Source organism: Candida metapsilosis, assembly GCF_017655625.1.
Source record: "Candida metapsilosis strain BP57 chromosome Unknown scaffold7, whole genome shotgun sequence".
Classification (NCBI taxonomy): Eukaryota; Fungi; Ascomycota; class Pichiomycetes; order Serinales; family Debaryomycetaceae; genus Lodderomyces; species Lodderomyces metapsilosis.
This window is the reverse complement of record NW_027138165.1, coordinates 2,060,291-2,072,550: the sequence shown is the minus strand read 5'-3', so window position 1 is coordinate 2,072,550 and position 12,260 is coordinate 2,060,291. Positions and strand designations below refer to the sequence as shown.

The 12,260-nt window shown below is 38.3% G+C and overlaps 6 protein-coding genes across 6 annotated transcripts; 2 read left to right on the top strand and 4 right to left on the bottom strand. All coding sequences in view use genetic code 12, as the record gives it.

The window, feature by feature from the left end:
- Positions 1 to 500: 500 nt before the first annotated feature.
- I9W82_005477 (uncharacterized protein) lies at positions 501 to 2,339 on the bottom strand (the record flags this gene model as incomplete). The annotated part of the gene is made up of 1 exon (XM_067694657.1): positions 501 to 2,339. One exon carries the CDS (start codon positions 2,337 to 2,339, stop codon positions 501 to 503), a length of 1,839 nt encoding a protein of 612 aa, XP_067546957.1.
- An 853-nt stretch (positions 2,340 to 3,192) lies between these two features.
- FAV2 (Fav2p) lies at positions 3,193 to 3,660 on the bottom strand (the record flags this gene model as incomplete). Its single annotated transcript, XM_067694656.1, has 1 exon — positions 3,193 to 3,660. The coding sequence occupies one exon, from the start codon at positions 3,658 to 3,660 to the stop codon at positions 3,193 to 3,195; it is 468 nt and encodes a 155-aa protein (XP_067546956.1).
- A 1,823-nt stretch (positions 3,661 to 5,483) lies between these two features.
- Positions 5,484 to 7,496, top strand: I9W82_005475 (uncharacterized protein; the record flags this gene model as incomplete). Its single annotated transcript, XM_067694655.1, has 1 exon — positions 5,484 to 7,496. The coding sequence occupies one exon, from the start codon at positions 5,484 to 5,486 to the stop codon at positions 7,494 to 7,496; it is 2,013 nt and encodes a 670-aa protein (XP_067546955.1).
- A 441-nt stretch (positions 7,497 to 7,937) lies between these two features.
- RET2 (coatomer subunit delta) lies at positions 7,938 to 9,575 on the top strand (the record flags this gene model as incomplete). Its single annotated transcript, XM_067694654.1, has 1 exon — positions 7,938 to 9,575. The coding sequence occupies one exon, from the start codon at positions 7,938 to 7,940 to the stop codon at positions 9,573 to 9,575; it is 1,638 nt and encodes a 545-aa protein (XP_067546954.1).
- Positions 9,576 to 9,596: 21 nt separating this feature from the next.
- PDE1 (3',5'-cyclic-nucleotide phosphodiesterase PDE1) lies at positions 9,597 to 10,829 on the bottom strand (the record flags this gene model as incomplete). The annotated part of the gene is made up of 1 exon (XM_067694653.1): positions 9,597 to 10,829. The coding sequence occupies one exon, from the start codon at positions 10,827 to 10,829 to the stop codon at positions 9,597 to 9,599; it is 1,233 nt and encodes a 410-aa protein (XP_067546953.1).
- A 310-nt stretch (positions 10,830 to 11,139) lies between these two features.
- I9W82_005472 (proteasome core particle subunit beta 7) lies at positions 11,140 to 11,985 on the bottom strand (the record flags this gene model as incomplete). The annotated part of the gene is made up of 1 exon (XM_067694652.1): positions 11,140 to 11,985. One exon carries the CDS (start codon positions 11,983 to 11,985, stop codon positions 11,140 to 11,142), a length of 846 nt encoding a protein of 281 aa, XP_067546952.1.
- Between the last annotated feature and the right edge of the window lie 275 nt (positions 11,986 to 12,260).

Genomic DNA, 12,260 nt, shown 5'->3' with positions numbered 1-12,260 from the left:
GACATAAGCGGGAAAACGTTTTTCCAAGAATTTCTTTTTTGTATCTCATTTGTCGAATTTAATTCCGAGCGGATTATAAACCCGAGATGAACTTTCGTATATACGGTGTTATATGCTTTTGAGTGGATTTAAATACGTAAGATATGAATATGTGAAAGGGATTTCGAATGGATGATTAGGGGATCCAAATGGGGTTTCATATGCAAAACTAAACCCGCGCTTAGATATTAGATGATACAGCATTCAAGAAAAATCTATAGAAGGAAGGATCCCCTCCCATCGGCTAAAGTGTGCACACCGTGATCCTCCTGATTTGATATACCATTTACTATCCCCAATGAGCACTATGTGTAGCTGTAGTACTTTGAGGATTTATGGGTTCCTTGAGTCGCAATACTTTCCATCCCATTTAAGGTTTTATAGATTATCGCCTATTCCTTCCTTCGGTATTTGATACGGCTACGTAGCTGACTGCATCATAGATTGAGATCATAAATTCATTATACCTTAATTGGATATACAACTCTACCAAAATACGCAAACACCGACCTTCTAAGCAAATTCTCATACCGCTCAACTCTAGCTAATAAAACTTCCACCTCCCCTTCATCAACTTCTTTCTCTTCACCCGTTTTCAAGTACCCCGATTTAGTCTGAACACCATTGATCAGCTCCAACTTCACCTTTGCCGTCTCATACCTTAATCTCAAACTCTTTGAAACCAAATGTTCACGAAGAACCAACATGATCAAAAAACATGCAAAGAAACAAGTTCCGGCAAAGATTTGTGTATGTAAGTATGGATTAGAAGCTCCTTTCACCACCAACGCCAAGGCAATCACTTCTGCAACGAGGCAAAAGAAAGAAACAAAGATATTAATCGATGACCATGCAGCTGGCAATTGATCTAAATGGCCTAGGAGAACATCAGCCGCCAATGGCTGCGCTAATGATGAACCAACACCAACAATGAGACCAATAACGGCTGAAAATCCAATCATTTCTGCATACGTCTTGGCATTGATCCAGAAGGCGTACAATAGAATCGAAATGATTAAACAAATAATGGCAGTGAAATTGGCACGACCAATTCGATCAGCAACTAGTCCCATACATGGTCTTCCCACAACTTGAGCAGCATTCATAATTGCCGTTAGTGAGGACCCTTGTTGGTGTGATAATCCAATTGATGTGGAATATGAAGATACAGAAAACAACATCAATGTGTATCCAATTAATGCAATAGCGAACCAAACGGCAACAACCTGAATACCATAATTCTTCACCACTCGAACATCAAAAATGATCTTACAAGTTTCCTTGATGTACACACGAGTTAGTCTCTGCTTCATTGGTGGTGGTGAATGTACTGATCTTCTCGGCCTCATTAACACAATAGTCACAGCGACGGCAAACAACGTAACAAATCCAACCATTCGTAACGCCCATCGTTGATCTCCAGTATCCTGAATCACCTTATTAACACTAAGTGAAAAGATCAAACCACCCAAACCAGCACCACTAACACAGATCCCCATTGACGTAGCCTTCTTCTCAACAAACCACGTTGGCAATGCCAAAGTTGCCGGAATAAATATAAGTGAAAATGAGATCCCCACTGAAACTCCCTGTGATAAATATAGATGCCACACTTTTGTTGCAAACGAAGCAGCGATCCATCCTAGCGTTTGAAATGCAAGCCCCAACGCAAACGTCACTTTTAATCCAAGAACCTTGTTTAGTATCGCACTATACGGCGAAAGGAAATTGGCACAAAAAACAACAATACCACCAATCAATGCAAAGTCATACTCAGTAGCCTCAGGAAAAGTACCCGAGTTTAAATAATAGTTTAAAAAAACACCGTACCCAGCATTGGCACCCCATGTGGCAAATGAAGCCAACATGGCACATATAGACATCACCCAAGCAAAACCTCCATCGACAGGGTAATCATCAACTTCGCTGTCCATTTCCTCAGTTATGCTTTCAAGAGCAGATTCTTGTTCTTCAAGGTCAGGGCTCTGAGGTCGACTTACGTTTCGAGTAATCGCTCGTTCAAGCTCCTGGGCTATTATAAAGTCTGCATCACCACGTTCTTTATAACTCTTGTCTTCTTGTTCATCTATCTGTTGATCATCTCGTATACCGCTGATTATTCGTGATAGTTCAGAATGGCCTGTCCTATACCTCGTTAGCCGTGAAGTTTGCTCTGAGTTTTGTGAAGCTTGCGTATGGGTGGAGTGTAATGCATGAACATCGTATGGTTCTATCGTTTCGTGTGCCTCCATTGATTCGACTACACTGCGTTTTGACAGGCTATCGTCTGAAGTAGTCATGATAAGATAAACGCTGGCTTAAAGTAGTATCCTTTTTATGCCTTTAACAAATGAGTAGTAGTCTCCACAACTACGAGAAACGTTTGGCTGACTAATATGAAAGAGATTTAAAATATTATTTATTGAGATGATTCATATCATTTCTTTTTCTTTTTGTTTTTTGCGGCTACTTCCAAATTGATTAACCCGCAAGCGGGAAAAATCTTTTTCCTAGATTTGTTTTTGCGTTTCTCTTTAACAAAGCCACAGTGGTCGACGACTGTCCGAGGCAGATCTGTTACCGAGGAAAGGGATTCGATACACCATCACACCACCACTCCTCGATAGATAAGTGTTATGAGTGGGGCTTTAGGTCGATTGAATATTTTATTTGCGCCTTATGCACGAGCTTAAGGCTGACTAATCCCGCGCCACTGTCCGATAAAAAAACGATCCCTATGGATGCTGCAGCATTAAAAAAAACAAAAAAACAAAAAGGAAAAAGGAAAAAGTTTACCAGGAGCAGCCCTGTTTCAAAATACGTATAGATGCAATAGCTCTTCGGCAGTGTTTGCCCAATGAGCTTCATGTGGAAAAGTTTAGAGTTGCGAAAACAAGAATGGGGTTGAGCTCTGCGTTTCGGTTCCAACCGAGTTTATCACCGAGCAGCCGATCCCATATTAACATCACCAACGAAAACTATCCACACATCTACATTCTTTTATCAACTTAATCGTTTATTTTCTTTGTCTAAAAGGTAATAGTAATCTAATTAATTAACGAAATGAAGTTTAGTCATTAAATATGCTTGGGCTCGGGGGTATCCTAAAAAACTCATAAAAATAAAACCACTCCTTTTTGAAACGTGCTTCTCTCAAAGCGAAACAACCATTGATGCAACTGTAAATATTGAAAACATGAGCAAGCATTTAGTACTTCCCTTCATCGACTGTACAACACTACCAACACCATTTGCGTTATCAAGGGATCCTTCCGACGACGACGACGAGGAGGAGGATGAGGAGCCCCCTTTGGTGCTACTTGATGAAATGCTTAAAGTTTTCACATCTGAACTAGCGGCAAATGATCCTGTCTGAGTCAATTCTGATGATTCACTAGCAAAAAGTAAACCAGTAACCGATGACGATGACGATGGTGAATCCGACTCTGACTCTGATGACGCTTTTGATGATGCGCTTATTGTTTGTACTGAGCCTCCTTCGTTGGCATAGTTGTGTACATCTGAGGCCATATGTAGGTTAGATAATGAAGGAGTGACTGTAGATACATCAGATGTAGCTGCACTATCAAATAAAATGCTTGATGGTAAAGAAGTAGTCATAATAAAATGAGTGAATAAAGTTATATGAATGTGTGTGGGGTGGTGGTGGGGATATAAAAGGAGTGTGGAATAAAGTTGTAATTGGAATCAAAGAGGAAGAAAGATTAAGATAGGTTTCTTTTTTTTTAAGGGGAGAGAAAAATTATGTCAATTTATATAATCTCGTTCGATGTCTGTTTTTAAGTGATGATGCATGAATACTTTTTTCTTTTGCTTTTCTGGCGTTTAAAAAAAAATGTCCCCCTGAAACCTCAACTAGAGAAAATAAAAAATTAAACAATAAAAAAAATTCTCTCATGTTGTTCATGCATGAGAGGGTAAATCCTATTGTCATTTTTTTCTTCAACATTCCCTATTGTTTCCCATAGTTATTACCCCTTTGATATTAAAAAGGAGTCAATAAAAAAAACATTTCGTGCCGTATTGTTCTCCCAATGATCGACCAATAAACAAACAAACAAACATACTCATATGTATGACAAGAATAATTGCCTTTATTGTCTTATTTGTTTATATTTCAGAAACAGACGAGATGTTATAAACAATCGTCAAGTGATATTTTATACGACACTGTTTATGAAATAATAAATTTTTGGTCAGTGATTTAGTATAGAGAGCATAACTAAACGGTAATAGTAGCCACATCATGTATGCGGCATCAGTGTGAAGCAGTCAGTCACATATACGTAGAAAGAAAAGCTCGTGCTTTTTCTACTCTCGTGTAAGTCATGTCCTGGTTGGCGTTTAATGCATTGCACCACCACCAAAAAGAAGTTATTACATCATAGGAAGAGAGAGTGAAGATATTATTGTGTAATGTTGTACCTTTTTTTTTGCCCTACAATTTCCTGTATATAGACACAATGTTGTGAAAGAAAGGATTTAGCAACAAGTACACTACCCTTTTTTTTTATTCATGAGGGGCGTGCAGCTGCAGATTTGATGTTTCGACAAAAGTGGAAGGAAACAACAAAGAGAGTGAAAGAGAGGGAGAGAGGGAGAGAGGGAGAGGGAGAGAACTGTGATCAACATTGATTTGCATGTGTTGTAAGTAACTCGTCTGACTACATTGTATTGTATTTTCTCCAGTAGATTAATCGAGGAAGTCAAGAGAGAAAGGTGTTCTAAGAAAGTGAATTAGAGTATTAAAAAGTTTGTTTATACTTTAGACTGATTTAGGAATAACAAATACACACCAAACGCTGAAACCATTTAGGTTTGACAGTCTAAAAACCCTTTTTTGCTTTCTCCGTTCTGTACTGAAACTACATTCATAACCATGCCACACACCACACACCCCTGAGAATAAAGTTATACTTTTATCCGCTTCACATTAATTCCGATATGTTCCTAGACGTACCTTATCTCCCCTCCCCTCCCCCCACACACACATTTTGTCCTCTTACATGTATAATTTCTAGTTTCATATTGGAATTATCAGAAGACAATTTTTTTGATTGGTAAAAGTTTTAGTTGATAATGTATAAAAGCCTAAAAACAACCTCGGATTAAGCAAAAGGGTGCCAATAGTGTCAAGAATGTTTGATTTTCCTCACGCTACCGACACTCAATTGTTTTGTACTTGCACGTGCACGTGCAGCCATATTTTTTAACCCTTTAGATGAAACACTGAAACCAAGTGGCCTCTTGAGTGAGAGAGAGTTGCATCAACATCATAGAACCCCTTCACTAACACCAAGGACATTTTGATATAGGAAAGCCAAAAGCGCGGAAAAATGCATCCAGAGATCAATTTGCTTTAGGCAAAGTTTCTATTTTGGTTGTAAAGTTTCAACCACCACACATAATCAAATCAAAACACAATGGTTCAACCACCACCCAAGTTCATTGATTTTGTCTCACAGGCACTAAACACTGATGAATGGCCATTACCAGAGGTCAACAATACCATACCCAAGTTCAATTACGAAGTCGTCAAAGTCAATAAGCAGGTGTCACAATTACTTGTTCGTCAATTGAAACATACTTCCAATGAAGTTGCTCTTCATCCAAAATATGACTCTGTTATTGTTGCTGAAAAGTATTATGTGGTTGTGGATGTTGAATTGGGTGATGTTGCAAAGCTGTGGGATGATTTACTTGAGGAAGTTACGTTGAGTCAGGTGTATCAGTTTGTGTCAGTGCCACTGTTTGATAAACAACCAATGCCTCATAGATCCTTTGGATTCTTAGAAGAGCCTGTTTTGGAATATCTCATTGACAAAGAAGGTAAGAACGAACAAGTGAAGCTTAAACCAGTGTTACACCCAGTTATTGTTCCAGTGCCAATAATCTTGCAACCACCACATGTTCCTGAAGAGGCAAGCTTACCTCACTGGGAGTACAATGACAGAGTTTCTTTGTTTGATGTATTTGAGGAAGAGCTTGACTCCAAGCTACCGGAATTACAATGTAATCCAGCAGCACTTCTTCCAAAACAACATAACCTAGTCAGCAAGTACTCCATTGGACTTGATGTTCCATCCATTGCTCCAATCAAACAGGACAACCTATCTGAGCTCAGTTTTGAAACCTGGAAAAGTCCTGATTTAACCCATAGCTACGACACACACGATTTAAACATGTTTCTATTCGAGCGTGAAATCACTCATAGTAGAAAATACATGGTGCAACCAACTGCAACACCCTACAAGCAGGAAGACAAGTCTTCAGAGTCTATTCTCGAGTCATACATTAAGACTCACTTTCCTGCCAAGTCTTGGCACTTGAACAAGTATCAATTGATTGTTGAAATGGAATGGAAACCAATTACTGCTAATATCAACACCTTGCAAAGTCATTTCCTTGTGGAACAGATTGAGTCAAAAATGGATGCAAAATCAGTCCCCTTGACTATTAATGATATCAAGTTGGATCCTTGTGTTACTGAGGATATTATCTTGGATTACCCCCAATTGCAAGAACAAACAACCACCCAAATCGAAGTCGACAACGGAGCAACAAACTTCGCAACATATCATGATGACACTGACGCATTAGTGAAACTAGTGGCTTCAAAGAAACGCAAGTTGGATACAAAAGTGATTGATATACCACAAGAATTGGCATTGTTACTGTTCTTACATCCTAAAACCAAACAAGAGAAAGATGTCGTGGAAGTCAAAGAGGAAGCAGAAGACACATCTAAAGAATCGAGAGCTCCGCAGTATAGTATCTTTTTCGACTCATCCTTCTCAGAATCCACAAAGGAGTACCAATTCCCATCAAATCAATACATTGCATTATCTCAATCATTCTGGAACAAAGATTACCCAACTGCCAAATCCCTAAGTGAAAAGCTTCACGTAATTGAAGCCAAGTTTTCTCATTCTGTCGATATCGTAATAAACACAACTTCAGCAATCTATACAACCCCAGCTGATTTGCTAATCCAAAGTGATGGAAAATCAACCGAATTTCTCATCATGCAGGAAATTTTAACCATTAAGCAACATTTCCACAAGTTGTACATTGTTGCAATTGTCAACAGCCCATCATTTGTCACTTGCGCTGGTTTCAAATTGAAAAAGTTGCAACTAATTTGTCTTGCTTTAAATATCAAGCTTTTGTTTGTGTCCAAGGAAGATGTGTTGCTTTGGTGTTTGGAGATTATTGACCTGGAGCCACCACAGTTAATTGATGAGTCTTTTGATTTGGAAGATCAACTGTGTGTGTTGTTGTGTGAGTGTGGATTAACGTATTTCCAAGCTATGGAAGTTTTGAAGGTGACTAGTCTTGAGGAGTTTATAAAAAGCAGTGTAGATGATAAATTGAAAATGTTTAAAGAGTTGATAACTCCTGAATTATTGGTATGTACTTGGAAGGTGTTGTTATGAAACTTTACTAACTTTACCCTCAGTGTAAGCTTGACTTTACATTCCTGGAAGAAATATGCTAAATAGAGTAAGAAATGATTTCTCTTGTTCCTTTAAAGCTGTAAGTATTTTTGTCTCTAAATTGTTGCAAAATGTGCACTTTAATATTATTAAAAGTGTAAGGCAAGGTAAAGCCAAGTATCCCCCTCTCTTCAACAACCCAGTTACAAGATGTAAAGCCAGACGTTCCCAAAGTCTACAAGGCGTAGTTGTATTGCTGCAAAAAAGGTGAATAATATTCCTACTCAAAAAAGGTCCCCCATTGTCGTGTCGCATTTTTCACTAAATTCTCCCAACTTACACGACCTTCCATTTTTCAAACACGTACCAAAGTTTTTTTTTTCCAACGATCGCCTGAGCAACAGATTTCAATCACAACATATCCATTTAGCCATCAATCCAATGGTCGTCTTAGCAGCTTCAATTTGTACCCGTGGTGGTAAGCCACTCTTATCGAGACAATTCAGAGACATCCCTAAAGACAGAATCACTGCCCTCTTGGCCAATTTCCCCAGTTTGATTTCCAATTCATCAAGTCAACATACAACAGTTGAAGATGAAAATGTTAGATATGTGTATCAACCATTGGAAGAGTTTTACATTGTCTTGATATCAAACAAGACATCAAACATTTTGCAAGATATCGATACGTTGCATCTTTTTGCTTCGGCAGTGTCGAATTTGTTGCGTAATGTTGATGAACGAGAGATTTTCGATTCGGCTTTTGATATCATTGATGCATTTGATGAGATTATTAATATGGGGTATAAGGAAAATTTGACTATTAGTCAAGTGCAAACGTTTTTGGAGATGCATTCTCATGAGGAGAAGATTCAAGAGATTATTGAAAGAAATAAGGAATTTGAAGCCGCTGAAGAGAGGAAAAGAAGAGCTAAAGAGATTCAAAGAAGAGAGTTGGCTAATAGAAACAATGATGACTTGGGAAGAGGATTTGGTGGAGGCGGTGGTGCTTCATCTTTTGGCATGAATCAACCTACAACTCAACCAGTTTACCAACCTCCATTGCCTATTGAAACTCAAAAGGAAACCAAGTCCACATTCAGTTCAAGACCAAGAGGTGGTGGACTACAATTGGGTAAAAAGAGCACCAAGCCAATTGCACCTGTTAATGAGCCCTTGTTGAGTAACCAACCGGCATTTGCCAAACCATCTACGCCATATCAATCACCAGCTCCACAATCCAAAACAGCTTCACCTGGTCCACAAGCTCCAAAAGTACCCAACAATGGAGTCCTCATTACAGTTAATGAAAAAGTCAATGCTCGTTTATCTCGTGAAGGTTCTGTCCTTTCATCTGAAGTTAAAGGAGATTTACAATTGAGAATCAACGATCAAGCATTAGCCAACGCCAAGATTTTGTTGAAGATTAGTGATAAAGCCGACAAGAAACAATACAAGACCCATCCAAATGTCGATCGAAACTTGTTTCAAAATCAAAGTATATTAAGCGTCAAGGATAAATCAAAGACGTTCCCATCCAATGATCAAGCTTTGGGTGTATTGAGATGGAGATATGTTGGTAAACAAGATGATGTGACTTCAATTCCAATCTTGATTACTGCGTGGGTTAATATCGATGATAATTCAACGGCTCAAGTTACGCTAGAGTATGAATTGACATCAGATTTCACTTCATCACATCCAAATGATGCTTTCAAGGTTGAAAATGTTAAAGTGTTGATCCCAATTGTAAGTCATGATGTTGTATTACAAGAAGGTAACGATGCTATATCGTATGATATTTTAGACCAAACGGGAATTGTGTTCAATATTGGATCAATCGCACTCGATGACCCTCAAGGTTCATTTGAGTTTACTGTGCCAGTTGAAAGTGGCGATGAAGAGTCGTTGTTCCCATTGGAAGTTCAATTTGATATAAACAATATCGATTTGGTTGATAGTGATGTGTCGTTGGGAGGTGTGTCTGTCATTGATGTCGTTTCCAACGATGATGATGAAAAGTCATTGCCATTTGATTTACACGCCAATGTCATTTCAGAAAGTTATATAATAGAGTAAAAATGCACCTTTCTTTTATTATTATAGTACTATAGTAGTTCCACTTAAAGCCATAGATATGTGACATCCCAACTTCTCCTCTTCATTATACTTGTTCAATTCTTGTAGGATATGTTTTCGTGGATCAGTGATCTCGCGAATATTCGATAGTATTGGTTCCTTAACATGATTTATAATAACATTGAGTTCCTTTAATGGCGCCTCTCCACTTCCGAGTGATTTACATTCCTGTTGCAACTGTTTAAGTTCATAAATGACGTATTTGGGAGTTAAATGCCCATACAATTTATTAGGATCCGTCTCACGAGCATTTGAACATTCAAGCACCACTCCTTTCAATTTATGCTCTAGTACCAATGGAGCCACTGTTTTCCAAATGGTTAAATTACGTTGTAGTTTGCTAACTAAATCACTTTCAAAATCACCAAATACAAGTAAATATGCATCGTTTCTGGATATCAAGAAGGATGTAGATTGGTAATGATGTTCATCAGGGTCCGTACTCTTTCGATGTGTGGACATTGTATAATGATCTTGATTAACTCCAGCTGGGATTGTCGTCACACTTGAATGTCTCCCACCACCTTCTTTACTCTCAATCAAGTTCAACTCTCCATGACTCAAGGGAAACATTTGCACATTATAATCTCCAATCCTATGCACCACTTGAAACTCCAACGGCACCAATTTAAGAATATCAAAACTTGGCATATTCGGCCACACCACCCCGTTAAAATAATGCAGCTGAAGTGACTTGATTGTATATTTCGACCCATAAACTTGCTTTGGTGGATTATTTGATGTGAATCCAGCAGAGTTTATAACCAACGAAGACACATGATCTAAATGAGGATGAGTTATTAGAAAGTTGTTCAACTTGTTGAATAAAAGTTTGGAATATGTAATAGTGTTGTATTCATTGAAATTGACAAATGGTTCAATACGCTTGATACTTTTGTGGTAATAATAATCAATAGGTTCTGAATCGAAATAGTACTTTAACAAGTTACACGCCGAATGATGAAACTTACTTTCTTGATGTATAATTTCTGTGAGTTTGCCCATACCTGACCCAGCATCTACGCATAGCAACTCCTCAGTATTTGTCTTGTATGTATGAGGATTGCTACTTGCATCTTGTCCCAATTCCAAAAGCTCAGAATAGGTAATGTTGGTAGATTTGAGTAGTAGCGAGCAGGTGTTGCCTTCTAAAGGACCACCACTAGCACCTAAGAACGTTATTTCAAATGACATCTGACTGTAACAAGAACTGCTGATGTCTATGTCTATTGAAAAGTGTGTTTTGATGATGGGGAACTCCAAACGAGATAAAAAAAAAAAAGAAATTCACACAAGAAAATGTGGAGACTAAATCAACAACCAACAGGGTTCAATACACCAATGTAGAAGTCAAGGCAAAGAGAATTACATACACACAGAAGAACAAAGTTCATTTGCTGTGACAAGGGTCAAGACTGTTCCTCTTAGCACAACTGTAATCGAAGAGAAAGCTTTCCCATTCTACAAGTAGACTTAATGTAAACTCCTTTCCATAGACCTATTTCTACTGCTGTTTACTAGCATACCCCCTAATATCCTTTGCAAACCTCCAGCTTTGATTCTCCACTTTAGCATCCTTGACAAATTCAAATTTCACTTCTCCTGACTCTTCATCCAATTTAATCACAACATACGAGTAAACTTCCCCTGATCTTGCATCTCTATAAAACAACACTCTCATAGAATCTTCAACAACTTTCCTGACTTGGTCTTCATTAACCTTGATATAGTCTTTATCTTCCGGTATTAAATCTCTCAACAATGGGATAGCCAAGTGCGATCCAAAACCAGTGGCAATAGTTGATGCATGATAAGTGACTCCTAACAAATCAACATATTTCAAAAATGGTCTTCTTTCATCGTCAAACCCACCAACAACAATACTGTTCCACAATGGATCCATTTTAGACCTTCTGTTGTACATAACTCTCGACAAATATGCATGTACATTAGGTGCCCTCAAGTAACTGCCACCATCATTATCATAAACCTCTTCATCTATTTCTAACTCATCCAAGATCCTTGATATATATTGGAAATCAGAGATATCTCCTGATATACCAACAACAGTTTCCAGTCCCACTTTAATCAATCTCTCTATATTGTTGAAACGCAACAATGACCCATAAGATCCAACATGGTCAGCAGCCATAATGATACCATTGGCAAATTTGGAAGCTATAACAGACGTACCCGTGATTATAGGTTGTTGAGTATTCATTTTGGGAAATTGGTGGACGTGGTGATTATAGTCTTTAAATTCCTCATTGTTGGCGTTTGCAATGTTGTAATTGTAAGCTCCGTAGGTCTCATTCGAGGGTCTACCCCATTGGTATGGATCGTGATTCATGTTTGGCTTGATTGAGTGTGCTGGAATAAAAGAAATCTAGTGGCAATTTTTTTTTTTTTTGTCTGCTTTGGCAGTTTTAGCAGTTGCGGCGTTTCCACTGAACAAGACAAGACGAATTGAATCACCAGTGCAGCAGAAATTTTACCACCAGAAGAGATGAGGAAGTAGAGATGATACTACAAGTATGGGACCAGTCATTTCTCCCAGCCATTACCCAAAGCAATTCACCTAGCCTCAATTGCTCAGTACTTAAACACATCATCTATTTTATACAT